Here is a 13,984-nt window from a genome sequence, read left to right on the forward strand (position 1 = left end):
GAGTTGTGTGTAATTCGTCCTTGAAACCTGTATGATAAGAATTTCCAAAACTGAAAAAACAGACAACAACAAGGTTACCTGGTGCCAAATATCCATATGTGCATGCAATGCTAGTCCAATTAGCTGAGTCTGGGTTTAAGAACTTCGCGGTGCCAGAGTCTAAAACAAAGGCCTCATATTCACAGTCCAGCAATATGTTCTTGATCGATATATCACGATGCACAATTGGTGGCAAGCAGTCATGGTGCATGTAAGACAAAGCATGAGCTACACCTTTCACAATATTTACCCTTTTACTCATGAGTTTGACAGAAAAATACCTAACAAATAAAAATCAACCAAGATTTTTCTTTAAGTCTGTTTAGCATCGTCTTGCTTGCATGACTTGATGAATAGATGAAAACTTTTCAATCAAGACCATATTATCACTTGGTCTTCTGTTTGTTTTGTAGCTTATGTACTTTCAACTATTGAACCTTGGCTTGCAAAAACCGGTTTTGAATGCGTATGTTGCCTTTGTTAGCAGTATTAATATCCCACATCAAATATTAATCTATCTAGTTCATGTCTCATACTGGCCATTGATTCCAAAGCACGTGTCATCAATCTGTACATCCTAGCTCTAGTAAAAATAGTTGTACTCAGCTCCCTCATGTAGTACGATTCATCATTTTCTAATACCAGTTACTATTTTTCTCCCTTTTCTTGATTTTCTTTACAAAGCTATCATGGCATCAAGAGCCAGGTTCGTTCGAGACTGATCGCCGGCACCGAAACCTAATCGGAGCTCTGCTTTTGCCATCTATTACTGATTGATGTTCAATTTTCAATGACTTTGCTCAAGATCGATCTTCGAGATAAGTGTGACTTTTCTATATCTGAAAAATTCCTATTGGTTCTACTGAAGTTTTACTATACGCTTGGTGATAATCTGTAGAAATGAAGACTAGATTCTGAACTTTGAGTATTTGGTACAAGATTCAGTTGAAAATTTCTGCTTTCGAACCCTTGGTTATATGATTGAAGTTGCCTGCTACTATTTTTAGTACAAGATTCAATTGGAAATTGAGATTTGCTTGAGATTGAAGGATGTTGAAACCCTAATTTCTGTTCATCGAAGATTCAGTATTAGAGTTGTGCATCTCACATTGATTTACTAGAAATTGAAGATTGTAGAAGTATTACTTTGTGATATCGGAATCTTAAAACTCTGCCTCTCATCTGAAATTGCTCAAGTTCCATATAGCTGAATTTTGCTGGAATTATTTGCTTCTAGCTGTGAAGATTGGTTACTAGTTATAAGGTCTATTTAGTTTCTCCTACTGTTGCACCTTCTACTCACACTATCTGCAATTGAGTTTCTTGATCATTAGTGTATTCTATTTTGCAAAAAGTTTGCTACTGTAAGGATTTAAGTTGGTTGGACAATTGTTACAAGTTGATCATACTACAAGTTCCTCGTTGAAATGCATTGCTAGTATCTAGAATAGTTATGCTACACTTTGCAGAAGCTGGAAGTTGTGAGAATTTGGTTCTATTTATTTGAAAATTGTTAGAATTTGGTTTTAGCTCTCTGATTCTCATTGGCGCTTATTAGTGGTGATTGTAGAGTGTTGATTTCTGGTCATCCTCAGTCATGATTATCTTTTGTGTTGCCTACCATCATGAATGACTTAAGCAATTGTCTACTGTCTAATTTCTGCAGTCTTATTCCAATCCGTTTAGACAACTCTAACTATGTCACATGGAAATTTTCGTTAGAGACAATGTTAAAAGGTTGTGGCCTAATAAAATATGTCGATGGATCATTCCCTTATCCTTCACAATGCATGATCACAGATGAAGGTGGTGTCTCATTTGAAATGACAGCAGAGTACCTTACTTGGAAACAAAATGATTATGCTATTATGACTTTGCTTGCTGCTACTCTATCCAGTAGTGTTCTCTCTTTAGTTGTCGGCAGTAACACTTCTAGAAAACTTTGGTGTTTGCTCAAGGAGAGGTTTGCTTCTACTACATGGTTTAACAAAGAGAAACTAAAGACCAACTTTTACAAACTGCAAAAAGGTTCAGATTCTATTGACAAGTATTTGGATCTGGTGAAGATAGCTTGCGATCAGTTGGCTACTGTAGGGGTTCATATGACTGATGAAGACATAGTTGCCTCTGTTCTTCTTAGTTTGCCATCAGACTATACTACCATGAAAACTATAATTAGGGCTAAGCATAACCCCATTTCAATACAAGAGTTAAGGTCTCTTTTGCTCATTGCTGAAGCTGAACTTGAAGAAATTGACAAGTCTATTTCTGCTCCTGCAAGTCTTCCTTTGTCACCACTGAATGCAATGGTTGCAGATAATGTACTACCTACTTTGCCTACTGCTAGTAATGAGTATATTGGTGTTCATTGTGGATCTCCTACTTTGAAGCATGAAGCACTACCATTTTCTTCACTAGCTGCTATGGTTGCACAAAATAATCTTGTCAACTCATCTCAGAATATGCAATATGGGATACCAAATGCAGGAACACCATCTAATGCATTCTTTCCATCTCCATATGTTGATAATTGTTCTCTGTCGTCGACTTCACACATTGCTGCACCTAATATTGGTTTGATGCCTGGTGTTGCCAATAATGCTATGATTCATAATATGTCTGCTTCCAATCATTACAATATCTCACCTGTCACTTCTATTGTAAATCACTCCAATGCTGCATCTTCTAGCTTCACTACACACTTTGGATTATCACAAAACAAGGTGATGCCAAGGACAACTTTCAACATGCCTAATGCATTTAAAAATTGTCAAGTCATTCCCTCCGTTTCTATCAGTAATGGTGCACCTCTTTCAATGCCTAACTTTGGATATGGGATGAATAATGGGACTAGCTAGTAATGAAAATTTCAATGGAGGATGCATGACTCAAAATGGTGGTTACAATCCTGCCCCTCAGTACAACTATTCACAACAGCAAGGGTTCTATCTCAACAATGATTCCTATAATGGCATGTCACCTTAGCAAGGTTTTCATTCACAATCAACCAATAATACCTATTCAAATGCAGGGTACACTGAAGACAACATGAATTCTCCTACCTTTTCAAACAGAGGCTGTGACTACAAGCAGGATGACAACAACAAACCAAGAAGCAACAACTCATCTCCTAACAATCCCATTGTGTGCCAAATTTGTGGAAAAAAAGGACATTGTGCATACAATTGTTATCATAGAAATTCTCAGCCTCAGAATATTGCTTTGAGCTCATATGTAGAATGTCAAATCTGCAGGACTTCTAGACACATTGTCAAAATGTGCAGATATAAACAGCGGTCAAACAACAAGTTCTCTCAACCCAAGTTTGCTTCCATTGCTACTTAACCGAGTCCATGTTCTTCCATGCCACTTATACCTCCAGGTTGAAGCAGCTAGTCTAATATCTTCACCAACAGGCTTTACTCATCTCAACATCTATATCTCTATATCAGCTTGAAGATTGTATCCATTCATCAAGTTGAGGGGGGTGTTAGCAGTATCAATATCCCACATCAAATATTAATCTAGCTAGTTCATGTCTCATACTGCCCATTGATTCCAAAGCACGTGTCATCAATTTGTACATCCTAGCTCTAGTATAAATAGTTGTACTAAGCTCCCTCATGTAGTACGATTCATCATTTTCTGATACCAGTCACTATTTTTCTCCCTTTTCTTGATTTTCTTTACAAAGCTATCAGCCTTACTCTTAAAAATGGAGGCCTAATTTGTTAAAACGATATTGAAGATTAGTTCCTAGCTATACTACTGTTTTTTCCATGATGATTTGAATAGTTGAATACTACTCTCAATTCTCAGTAGGACTTGTCAGAAATGAGAGATGGGATCTCCTAGTTGCAGTTGGCACTTGATTATGCTCCTTTCCTTTTATTGAAGCCATTGCTTTGAGAGAGTCAGAGAGATGAGGGCTGATGCCTGATGAGCCTTCTTTGGGAAACCCGGAATTGTTATAGTGAAGCAAGGGTTCCTTTTGTTTTATCCCTCCCATATTGATTTTTTTTTTTGTTAGCACGATGTTTTAGCAACATCCCAAAAGATTTTGATTAATTCGTACAATGAAAAATAGTTTTGGGCATTCACTAGAAATGTAGGTGACTAAATATGGTTGGACATCACTCAAAATTATAATATTGATACCAACTTTCAAACAAGAAGTTAGGATTTTTGTTGAGAATGAATATGGGTATCTCCGAAAAAGTATTAATGAAGACTATGATAGGAATGTAAATGGAGAATGGAATTGGGGTGGAGGATATTGTATATCGGACAAGCCTAAAATGAAGGTATGGAATTTAATTAAAAGTGAGGATTTCATAATTCCTAAAAGCCAATTTCCTCGTTTGGCATTATCAGATTGGAAATTTTAAATTTCTTTGTAGAAAAAAACTAAGGAATTCATTATTTGAATTTTCCACCTCAATTTCCACCAAAATAGGTGTCATTTACGAATTCCTTTGCAGTATTCAATATTTATTTCCAAAACAAGGTTTTTTTCTATTTTATTTTTTTATTTGTTTTAAACTTTCTTAATTTATTACACATTTCAAATCTTAAATAGATACCACCAAACAATAGAAATTGCAATTAATAGAATTTTAGATTGATGGAGTTAAAGATTCCATCATTTATAAATTCCTCCAGATTTTATAATTTTCTCATCCAAACGCACCTAAGAGTTACAATTTTAGACGGGACAACAAACTCAAACAAAATTGTTAGCAGTATTAATTACGCTAATAAGGCTTTGGTTAACTTTGAATAACCCTCAAATGCCCTTGCAAGATTAAATTGAAAATTTTCTCTCTTTTCCGAAACTGTCTCTGCTCCCTAAAGTGAAATACCAAAAACACCCCCCTGCTGGACAGTGATTGGTCCGCCCCACCACGTGGCTTTAAGATTGCCCTACGCAAGATTCTCTCATTGTCTAATATACAATACACACACGAGTGTATTATATTATATTATATTATATTATATTATATTATATTATGTGTGTGTGTGTGTAATTAACTACATATGAGTATAATATTTAATTTGTGGGCTTACGGGCCGGGCTAGGCTTCAAACTTCTAAACCAAGCCCAACCCGGAATTGTTATAGTGAAGCAAGGGTTCTTTTTGTTTTATCCCTCCCATATTGATTTTTTTTATTTTTTAGAATTTGAATATTTAGCACGATGTTTTAGCAACATCCCAAAAGATTTTGATTAATTCGTACAACGAAAAATAGCTTTGGGTATTCACTAGAAATGTAGGTGACTAAATATGGTTGGACATTACTCAAAATTATAATATTGATACCAACTTTCAAACAAGAAGTTAGGATTTTTGTTGAGAATGAATATGGGTATCTCCGAAAAAGTATTAATGAAGACTATGATAGGAATGTAAATGGAGAATGGAATTGGGGTGGAGGATATTGTATATTGGGGAAGCCTAAAATGAAGGTATGGAATTTAATTAACAGTGAGGATTTCATAATTCCTAAAAGTCAATTCTCTCGTTTGGCATTATCAGATTGGAAATTTTAAATTTCTTTGTAGAAAAAAACTAAGGAATTCATTATTTGAATTTTCCACCTCAATTTCCACCAAAATAGGTGTCATTTACGAATTTCTTTGCAGTATTCAATATTTATTTCCCAAACAAGGTTTTTTTCTATTTTATTTTTTTATTTGTTTTAAACTTTCTTAATTTATTACACATTTCAAATCCTAAATAAATACAACCAAACAATAGAAATTGCAATTAATAGAATTTTAGATTGATGGAGTTAAAAATTCTATCATTTATAAATTCCTCCAGATTTTATAATTTTCTCATCCAAACGCACCTAAGAGTTACAATTTTGGACGGGACAACAAACTCAAACAAAATTGTTAGCAGTATTAATTACGCTAATAAGGCTTATGGTGATCTTTGAATAACCCTCAAATGCCCTTGCAAGATTAAATTGAAAATTTTCTATCTTTTTCGAAACTGCATCTGCTCCCTAAAGTGAAATACCAAAAACACCCTCCCTGCTGTACAGTGATTGGTCCGCCCCACCACGTGGCTTTAAGATTGCCCCACGCAAGATTTTCTCATTGTCTAATATACAATACACACACATGTGTATTATATTATATTATATTATATTATATTATGTGTGTGTGTGTAATTAACTACATATGAGTATAATATTTAATTTGTGGGCTTACGGGCCGAGCTAGGCTTCAAACTTCTAAACCAAGCCCAATCCTCAAAACAAATGGGTCGCGCTTTCGCGGGCCGGATCGGCCGGGCCTCAATTGACCCATTGATCCACGGACCAAATGATGACCCCTATTTAAGTTGAACATCTTGCGAAACCAAATTTGTAATATAAACAACCGCTGCTTGATATGTGTTTTGAATGTCATATTAAAACCAACCCAATATACAACTCTTACATGAAATTCAGTATTTTCTCCATACTATATTAGTTAAATATGTTCGTCTTGTCACAATCCCATGTTAACTGTATATCGTATTATTGTTAACCCAATCACATACACTCAAATTTCAAAAGTTCACACGATATAGTAACACAAATCACATTAGACGATCTACTCAACCAATTTTCCATAAACAAATATAAAACGGTATATGTACCCAAAAAATAAGAAAACAAAAAATTTTTTAAAAAAATGAAAAAAAGTAACTTGAAAGTTCGTTCAGAAAAACCAAAAATAAAAACAACAAGGCTCTCTCTCACCAAACCAAAGGCCAAAAGTTTAGACGCCCCGTTCGTCAAATTTTTCCCCTTTCTCAATAATACCAATCTCTCTCTCTCTCTTTCAATTTCAACGGGGTGTTTAAGTTTCCTTCCAATTTCAATTTCCGTTTCAGAATAATTTTGACTCAGGTTTCAGACCCATAGATTTTTATTAGGTTTTTATAGATCGAGAAGAAGAAGATCCCGAAATCGATTCTTTGGTAGCAGAGAGCACAATACTATGGAGAATATGATGAGCCGCCTCCGCAATTTGGACGCGTACCCCAAAATCAACGAAGATTTCTACAGCCGTACCCTCTCCGGCGGCGTCATCACCCTCGCCTCCTCCATCGTTATGCTCCTGCTCTTCCTCTCCGAGCTCCGTACGTTCCGATTTCTCTTTGTTATTTGATCGGAATTTGTGTTTTCTTTGAAGATCTGTTAGAATTTTGCTAGGGTTTTGAATTATTGAAGTGATGTGAATTTTTCAAGTCTGAAGTCAATGTAAGCCTGCAGGTTTTGTATGTGAAGATGATTGTGTAATGGTTGTTTTGGAAGTTGCAAAGTTTTCGGATTGTCGAATTTCTAGGGTTTTGGATTATGTAGTAATGTGAACTTGTATTCCAAGTCAATTTAAGCCTGCATTTTTTTTCTATATGTAACGGTTGTTTTGGAAGTGGCAAAGTTTTTGGATTGTCGGATTTTGTTGCTGATTGATAGTCTGGTTTTGTATGTGTGGCGTGGGAGCAGAGTTATATCTACATGCAGTGACGGAAACGAAGCTTGTGGTGGATACTTCAAGAGGAGAAACCCTGCGTATCAATGTAATGTTGTTTGTTTTGTGTAGCAAGCTTCAAATGTGCTTCTCATTGATAATCCGTCGTATCTGATGTCCCGAAGTTGCTTTTGCTAATATTGTGATACGTTGCGGTTGTTCACTTAAACTAATGGTTGCATTTTTTTTTTTTTTACTTTTACAAGTGCAGTTCGATGTAACCTTTGCTGCGCTTCCTTGTTCTATACTCAGTCTTGATGCCATGGACATTAGTGGAGAGCAGCACCTTGATGTAGTACGTATTTAAATTATTTGGCGCCACCGTGAAATTCTTTTTGATCTCTTGTCTATACACTGCTGCATGCAATTGTGCTGTAGAACTGTGTGCTTTATTCAAATTCCACTCGTTTAAAAAATCTGTTTCTTACTTAACTTGCAGAAACATGACATTATCAAGAAAAGAATAGACTCCAATGGAAATGTTATAGAATCAAGGCCGGATGGAATTGGTGCCCCCAAGGTTAGTAATACCATGTTTGAGCTTTGAACTATGATTTTCTAACCAAATTTTGTTGATATATTACATTTAGATTCATCAAAATTCAAATTTTTTTGGAACTACCAAACATATTGAGATGTTCTCCTACAGACTTATTTCTTTTGTTCTGCTGATTGATATATCACCAATGGAGTGCATTAAGGAACTATGAAGTTTCTCTTTGTTTTTTTACTCTGTAGTTTTCATTCTACTTGTTCTTTCTCCCTGTGACAGATTGACAAGCCTTTACAGAGACATGGTGGCAGACTTGAGCACAATGAGACATACTGTGGTTCTTGTTATGGTGCAGAAGCTGTAAGCATGTGTTTTTGGATTTATGCCACATTTAGGTTAAATATAATGATGAAAGCTTTTTGTATATCTTTATTCTATTATATTGAGGATTGCTGAACTAGGTAGGTGTCATTAATCCCTCCTGTATTTCTGTGTAATAGTCCTGATTAAGATGTATAGCCATGGTAACATGAACTGAAGATATTTTGATATCCAATGATATCCTATCTTTTAACACTAAACCAGAAAGATGGGATGGGATGGAGTTTGGGAGATTGGGGTGAGAAAGAGAAAGTTGGGCCGCAAAGGGTGAGGGTGAGTTTGCTGAGGCGGCGAAAATAGGGTTTCTATTGGAATTGGGAGCTTTTAAGAGATTATTGTCCAATAAGTGAGGATCTTTAATATATTATACCAATTCAATGCCTTAAAACTTAATAGAGAATTCAAAATAAACAGCTTTTAAATTTTTTATATATTGTGTTTGATTAGTTAGTTATGGTTCTCCACCCCAACTGCTTTTTTCTCTAGCTTTGGATTTCATTTCTGCTTTGGCTTTATGCATTTAGAGTTGTAGAAATGGTTTCGTTTTGGATTTTGTGCTGGGGCTGTCAAGAGGCATTGCTAATATAAGCAAAATTTGGTCCATTCATAAGTAATTATCATTTTATTCGAATAAGTTTCCTTTAGTTACGAGTTGCTGACTTTTTTTCTTTTTTTTTGAAACAAATTTATGCAGAATGATGAGGATTGTTGTAATAACTGTGAAGAGGTCCGTGAAGCTTACCGAAAGAAGGGTTGGGCCATTTCAAATCCAGATTTGATTGATCAGGTTTGTGAGCTTGAGAGCTTGAATCCAAACTACTAATGCAAGATGAGATTTATATTGCTTTGAATTTGTCATGCCTGTATGTGTGTAAGTTATATGTTTGGGAAATTTTATCCTGGGTCAATCGTATTTGATTTCCAACATTTCCAGAACCTTTGGTTGAGATCTTGTCTAAATTCCTTCGTTTCTTGTTATGTGAACCTTCATCTGAAACCTTATTCCTCTTTCCCTCTTTCTTTCTGATTTTTGACTTTAGATGGCATTTAATATCTTTTGAAACTTAAGCCATTGGATCTAATATCTTGTGCTAGCTTTCCCTAGCAGTTGGACCATTCTAACTACTAACATCTTTTGCGAAGTTATTGATGAGCAAGCTTTTGAGTGTTGGTGATTGGACAGTAGTCTGTTCCACAGCCAGAGGAACATGGCCACAAATGGGTACTGTATAGTATATGACAAATCTCGTAGTATCAAGCTGCAGTGAAATTAATTAGTGATTTGCGGATGAGAATCATTGAATACTGAAATTTAATTATGAGAATTCCATCTGTGTTTCATCACAAGGGGAAAGTTGCTTGGATTTTTCCCCATTTTCAACGGGCCAACAGTGGACCTTGTCACTCATATTTCTAACTCCTCCACCCCCTTCCACAATATTCCTTTCCATGCTTGTCTTCCTTTGACATGTCTATTTGGTCCCTATACATGGTTTTGTTGTCTTCCCCACTTACCCCCTTACTAATTGCTATTTTTGATATATGACACTATCATTGTTTCTATTTGTGGCATGACAGTGCAAAAGAGAAGGGTTTTTGCAAAAGATTAAAGATGAAGAAGGTGAAGGATGCAATATATATGGGTTCTTGGAAGTCAATAAGGTGGCCGGGAACTTTCATTTTGCACCTGGGAAAAGCTTTCAACAATCAAATGTTCATGTACACGATTTGCTGGCATTTCAAAAGGATAATTTTAATGTAAGACATGATCCATGACGTTTTGTTGGTTTTTTTCTATATACCCAATATATATAGTGAATTTACAAAAGTAATGTTATGAAATCATCACATTTGTTTGAATTAAGTTTTTTGAGACCCATCTTTGTCAAAGAAGCCATCTAATGAATTTGTGTTATATGATACAGATAAGTCACACAATCAACAGATTGTCTTTTGGAGACTATTTCCCTGGTGTTGTCAATCCTCTTGATGGGTATGCTCCTTCCTTTCCTTTTTTTATTTTTTTATTTTTTTGAAAAAAAATCTTTGAATTCCTCTTGGTGATGGTTATTTACATCATCTACATTGGATACTAATATATGCTTGTGTGTGCTTATATATTGCTTGTTAACCTTCAGGGTGCACTGGACACAGGACAACCCCAGTGGGATGTATCAATATTTTATCAAGGTCAGAGTCCAGCAAAATTTTCTTTATAGTTTTTCTTTCCTAATGGAAGCAACATGCAACGTGCATTGTCTCAACTCAAAGCTTGTTAGTACAATGTGGTTTTTTTTGTTTACTTAAAAGTATTTTGAAATTCAATTTCTAGAGGAAAATTGATATCTTTAAGGATTTGAATTCACACGATATACTATTTTCTTTATTATGTCAGCTGCATGCATGATGTGATTGCATGTATGCACAACCACTAAGCATGCAGAGAATATATTTTAGATAGTAGAGGAAGTTTTTTTTTTTTTCCTCTTCCTTAAGTAGACCAAATTAGCTCATTATTGGACAAATTTTCTACTAGATTTATATCATAGTAATTAAATACCCTTGCATGGCTTCTTTTTTCTCTACGCTACCTGCTTTCACCACATGCTAATTCTAGTTTTTATAAATAGAATACAATGCCTCTCTTTGTCCCCTTGCATAATCTCTAGCTAGAAGTTGGCCTTACATATTGTGCCCATTGACTTTTGTTACTTTATAGTAAAATTCAGAATTTCGAGCAAGTTAGTTTGGTACTGCATGATGATTCTCCTAGTTTGTATTTTGCAGGTTGTTCCTACTGTGTACACAGATGTCAGGGGGCACACTATCCAGTCAAATCAGGTGGGGAAACTCGAACTGAAAAAAGGATAACAGATGTTGCAAATTTTTGAATTTTGTTGTGTGCCAGTAGAATATAACATTATGCCTTTATAATTGGACTTTGCAGTTCTCTGTCACTGAACATTATAGGGGTACTGAAATAGGCAACCTTCAGTTTCTTCCTGGAGTGTTTTTCTTCTATGACCTTTCCCCGATAAAGGTGGGTTTTGTGGCGTATCCAATTCCATAGGAAGTTTTCACATCATTTTCAAGATACTTATCTAGAACACTTTTGGGGATGGGTTCTTTTTTTTTTTCGGTCTCATGTAGCTGATTTGCTTTTTCAGGTAACCTTTACGGAGGAGCATATTTCTTTCTTACACTTCCTGACAAATGTGTGTGCCATTGTTGGAGGTAATATTGAATGATTATTTTACTTATATAGCAATGTAGAGTAATTTTCTAGGTTCCTTTGATTTTTTTCATGTTCTCTTATGTATTTATAGTTATGGCATTCCATTTGTCATATGATCATCAACCTTATTAACTTTGTGGTCGATTGTCATCAATCATCTTGAAAACTTGATCTGACCCTCTGCAACATGTTACATTCTAGAGGTCTTTTCTGTCATTTATTTTTTATTGCAATCTGTGGGTCTTGGATTTGCTCATATTTTATTGATCTCTTGTCACTGTCATGATCATCTTTCTTTTCTTTCTTATTGTTTTAATGCTAATCTATGCTGTTTTTCAGGTGTTTTTACCGTGTCTGGAATATTGGATTCGTTTATATACCATGGTCAGAAGGCAATTAAAAAGAAGATGGAAATTGGCAAATTCAGTTAAATGGTTCTGTTGGCGCAAGTTGCTGCTGTAATTGTTGATTTGTCAGTCAATGGCTTTCCAGACGGAGACGAGATAGGAAAGAGGAGGCATGTAATGAATTCATCAAATGGATTGGGCTGGCATCATTTGACCACAAACTAAAGTTTTCTCATGAATGGGTTTGATCAAATGGATTAGATTGAAATTTTCTTAATTTAGAGATGCCAAATGCCACAATTAGAACAGTTTTGTAACCGCAGGCATGATGTGAATATGCTTCAAAGTTAAAAAAAGACGGCTTTTTCATTTGTTGCAGGATTTTCGACACAAAAAGGAAGGTTTATGTTGCCGGCTTCCTCTTGCTTTTGAAATGCGAATGACACTGTTCTGGTTCCTTGTGCTTGCTTATCCTTAGATTAGTGTTTAATTTGAATCCGAGAGTGGGCGACCACCACTTTCCTGGTTACCAGCTGAACACTACTAATTTGGAAATGTTAGGTTTGCTAAAATGAATTTGTTAGGAGTTCCACATGATATAGGGTCGACCCAGTTATGGAAGTTTAGAGCTTTCCGCGATGAGGCCTTTGGTTTCCCAATAGTTGAGCTTGCGCTTTAAATAGTGAATTGTTGTTCAACCAACACTTCCAATAGTTGAGCTTGCGCTTTAAATAGTGAATTGTGAGAGCTCTTGCTCTCTTTTCTGCCGCGGCCAACCCTAGGGTTGCACCATTTGATTACTGATGGTGTTCGCGATGCCTGGCTGCCGAGTTCTCTGAACTTGCGGATAACCTTTGTCCAACCTTTTGGTTGTTGCTTCCGAATGTCGTTGTTTCGTTGATGGGATTCAATCACTAAATTATTAGCGTGGTGCTGCTCGTTCTCTGGCAGACGTCAAAAGGAGGATGTGGATCCTCAACGAATTGGTGGATCCAAATCAAATTTGGGATCCCAGATCTTGGTGGTGGCGTCTAGGTGTAGCCCGACATCCACTTCGTAATAAGAGTATTCTTAGGTTTTTCAGTTGAATTTCGAATCGGCCTAGGGTTCTGAATCGGTCTCTGCATTGACTTTCGAATATTTCTGTTAATGTGTGTGGCCGAGGGGGTCTAATTAACGTTAGAGAGAAAGAGAGAGGGAACAAGACACAAGAAGTGGTTCGTCTCCCGCTAAGGCGGGAGACTACGTCCACTTGAAGTGTTGCACTATATGGTTTGGTCCTTGTGGCCCAAAGGGAATACAAAGTATGTAATGAGATGGATTCTAAGTGGGAGGAGGGGTCCCTTTTATAGGTACAGGAGCCCCTCTCCTTTACATGTTTTTCAATGTGGGATGCTAAAGTCCTATTCTAGTGCATAGAAGCTTGTTGTGAAGGCAACTTGGCAAGCCTTCCCGGCGAGGTCTTGGCCGCTTCCGACTATCACAGTGTAGCTTGTGTTAGGAATTTGACCTAAAATTCCTCTTGCGGAAGCAGACAAGTGCAAAACAATATAGATAAACGATCGAGAAAACAAACACGAACTTGTTAACGAGGTTCAGCAAAGAACTTTGCCTACGTCCCCAAGCTGCTTGGGTTTCACTATAGAAGAAGAAGAATACACGAACAAGAATACAAGAATCTCTCACAAGAAGTTCTCACCAACTCTCAAGACCTCACTTGCTCTCTCTGTTTAATGCTTCAAAGACTTGATCTATTACTACAACCTATGCCCCTATTTATAGATATCTAACTAGACCCTATAAGACATTGGAAACCATTACCAAGTAGGATTATGTAAGCAGGTAGGAAACAATCAAAACTCCTTTTTGATCAAGGATTAACAAATCCTTATCCTATGTGGAATCGGATCCACACACCCAACAATCTTGCACTTGGGGCCGATTAAGCCAATAGCCAA

At 36.2% G+C, this 13,984-nt stretch overlaps 1 protein-coding gene across 1 annotated transcript; it reads left to right on the plus strand.

Annotated features, from left to right (window-relative positions):
* Positions 1-6,777: 6,777 nt before the first annotated feature.
* LOC112179771 (endoplasmic reticulum-Golgi intermediate compartment protein 3) lies at positions 6,778-12,397 on the plus strand. Its single transcript, XM_024318253.2, has 13 exons — positions 6,778-7,178; positions 7,546-7,619; positions 7,782-7,865; positions 8,010-8,090; positions 8,343-8,423; positions 9,139-9,231; positions 10,023-10,202; positions 10,370-10,437; positions 10,583-10,634; positions 11,232-11,285; positions 11,392-11,484; positions 11,612-11,678; positions 12,019-12,397. Exons 1-13 carry the CDS (start codon positions 7,037-7,039, stop codon positions 12,108-12,110), a joined length of 1,161 nt encoding a protein of 386 aa, XP_024174021.1. The 5' UTR covers positions 6,778-7,036; the 3' UTR covers positions 12,111-12,397.
* The last annotated feature ends 1,587 nt before the right edge of the window (positions 12,398-13,984 follow it).

Source organism: Rosa chinensis, chromosome 7 (assembly GCF_002994745.2).
Source record: "Rosa chinensis cultivar Old Blush chromosome 7, RchiOBHm-V2, whole genome shotgun sequence".
Taxonomy (NCBI): domain Eukaryota; kingdom Viridiplantae; phylum Streptophyta; class Magnoliopsida; order Rosales; family Rosaceae; genus Rosa; species Rosa chinensis.

Coding starts and splice junctions, on each gene's coding strand:
- LOC112179771 (XM_024318253.2), top strand. CDS start 7,037: ATGGAGAATATGATGAGCCGCCTCCGCAATTTGGACGCGTACCCCAAA. Junction 8,424..9,138: donor CTTGTTATGGTGCAGAAGCT/GTAAGCATGTGT, acceptor AAATTTATGCAG/AATGATGAGGATTGTTGTAA. Junction 10,635..11,231: donor TGTATCAATATTTTATCAAG/GTCAGAGTCCAG, acceptor TGTATTTTGCAG/GTTGTTCCTACTGTGTACAC.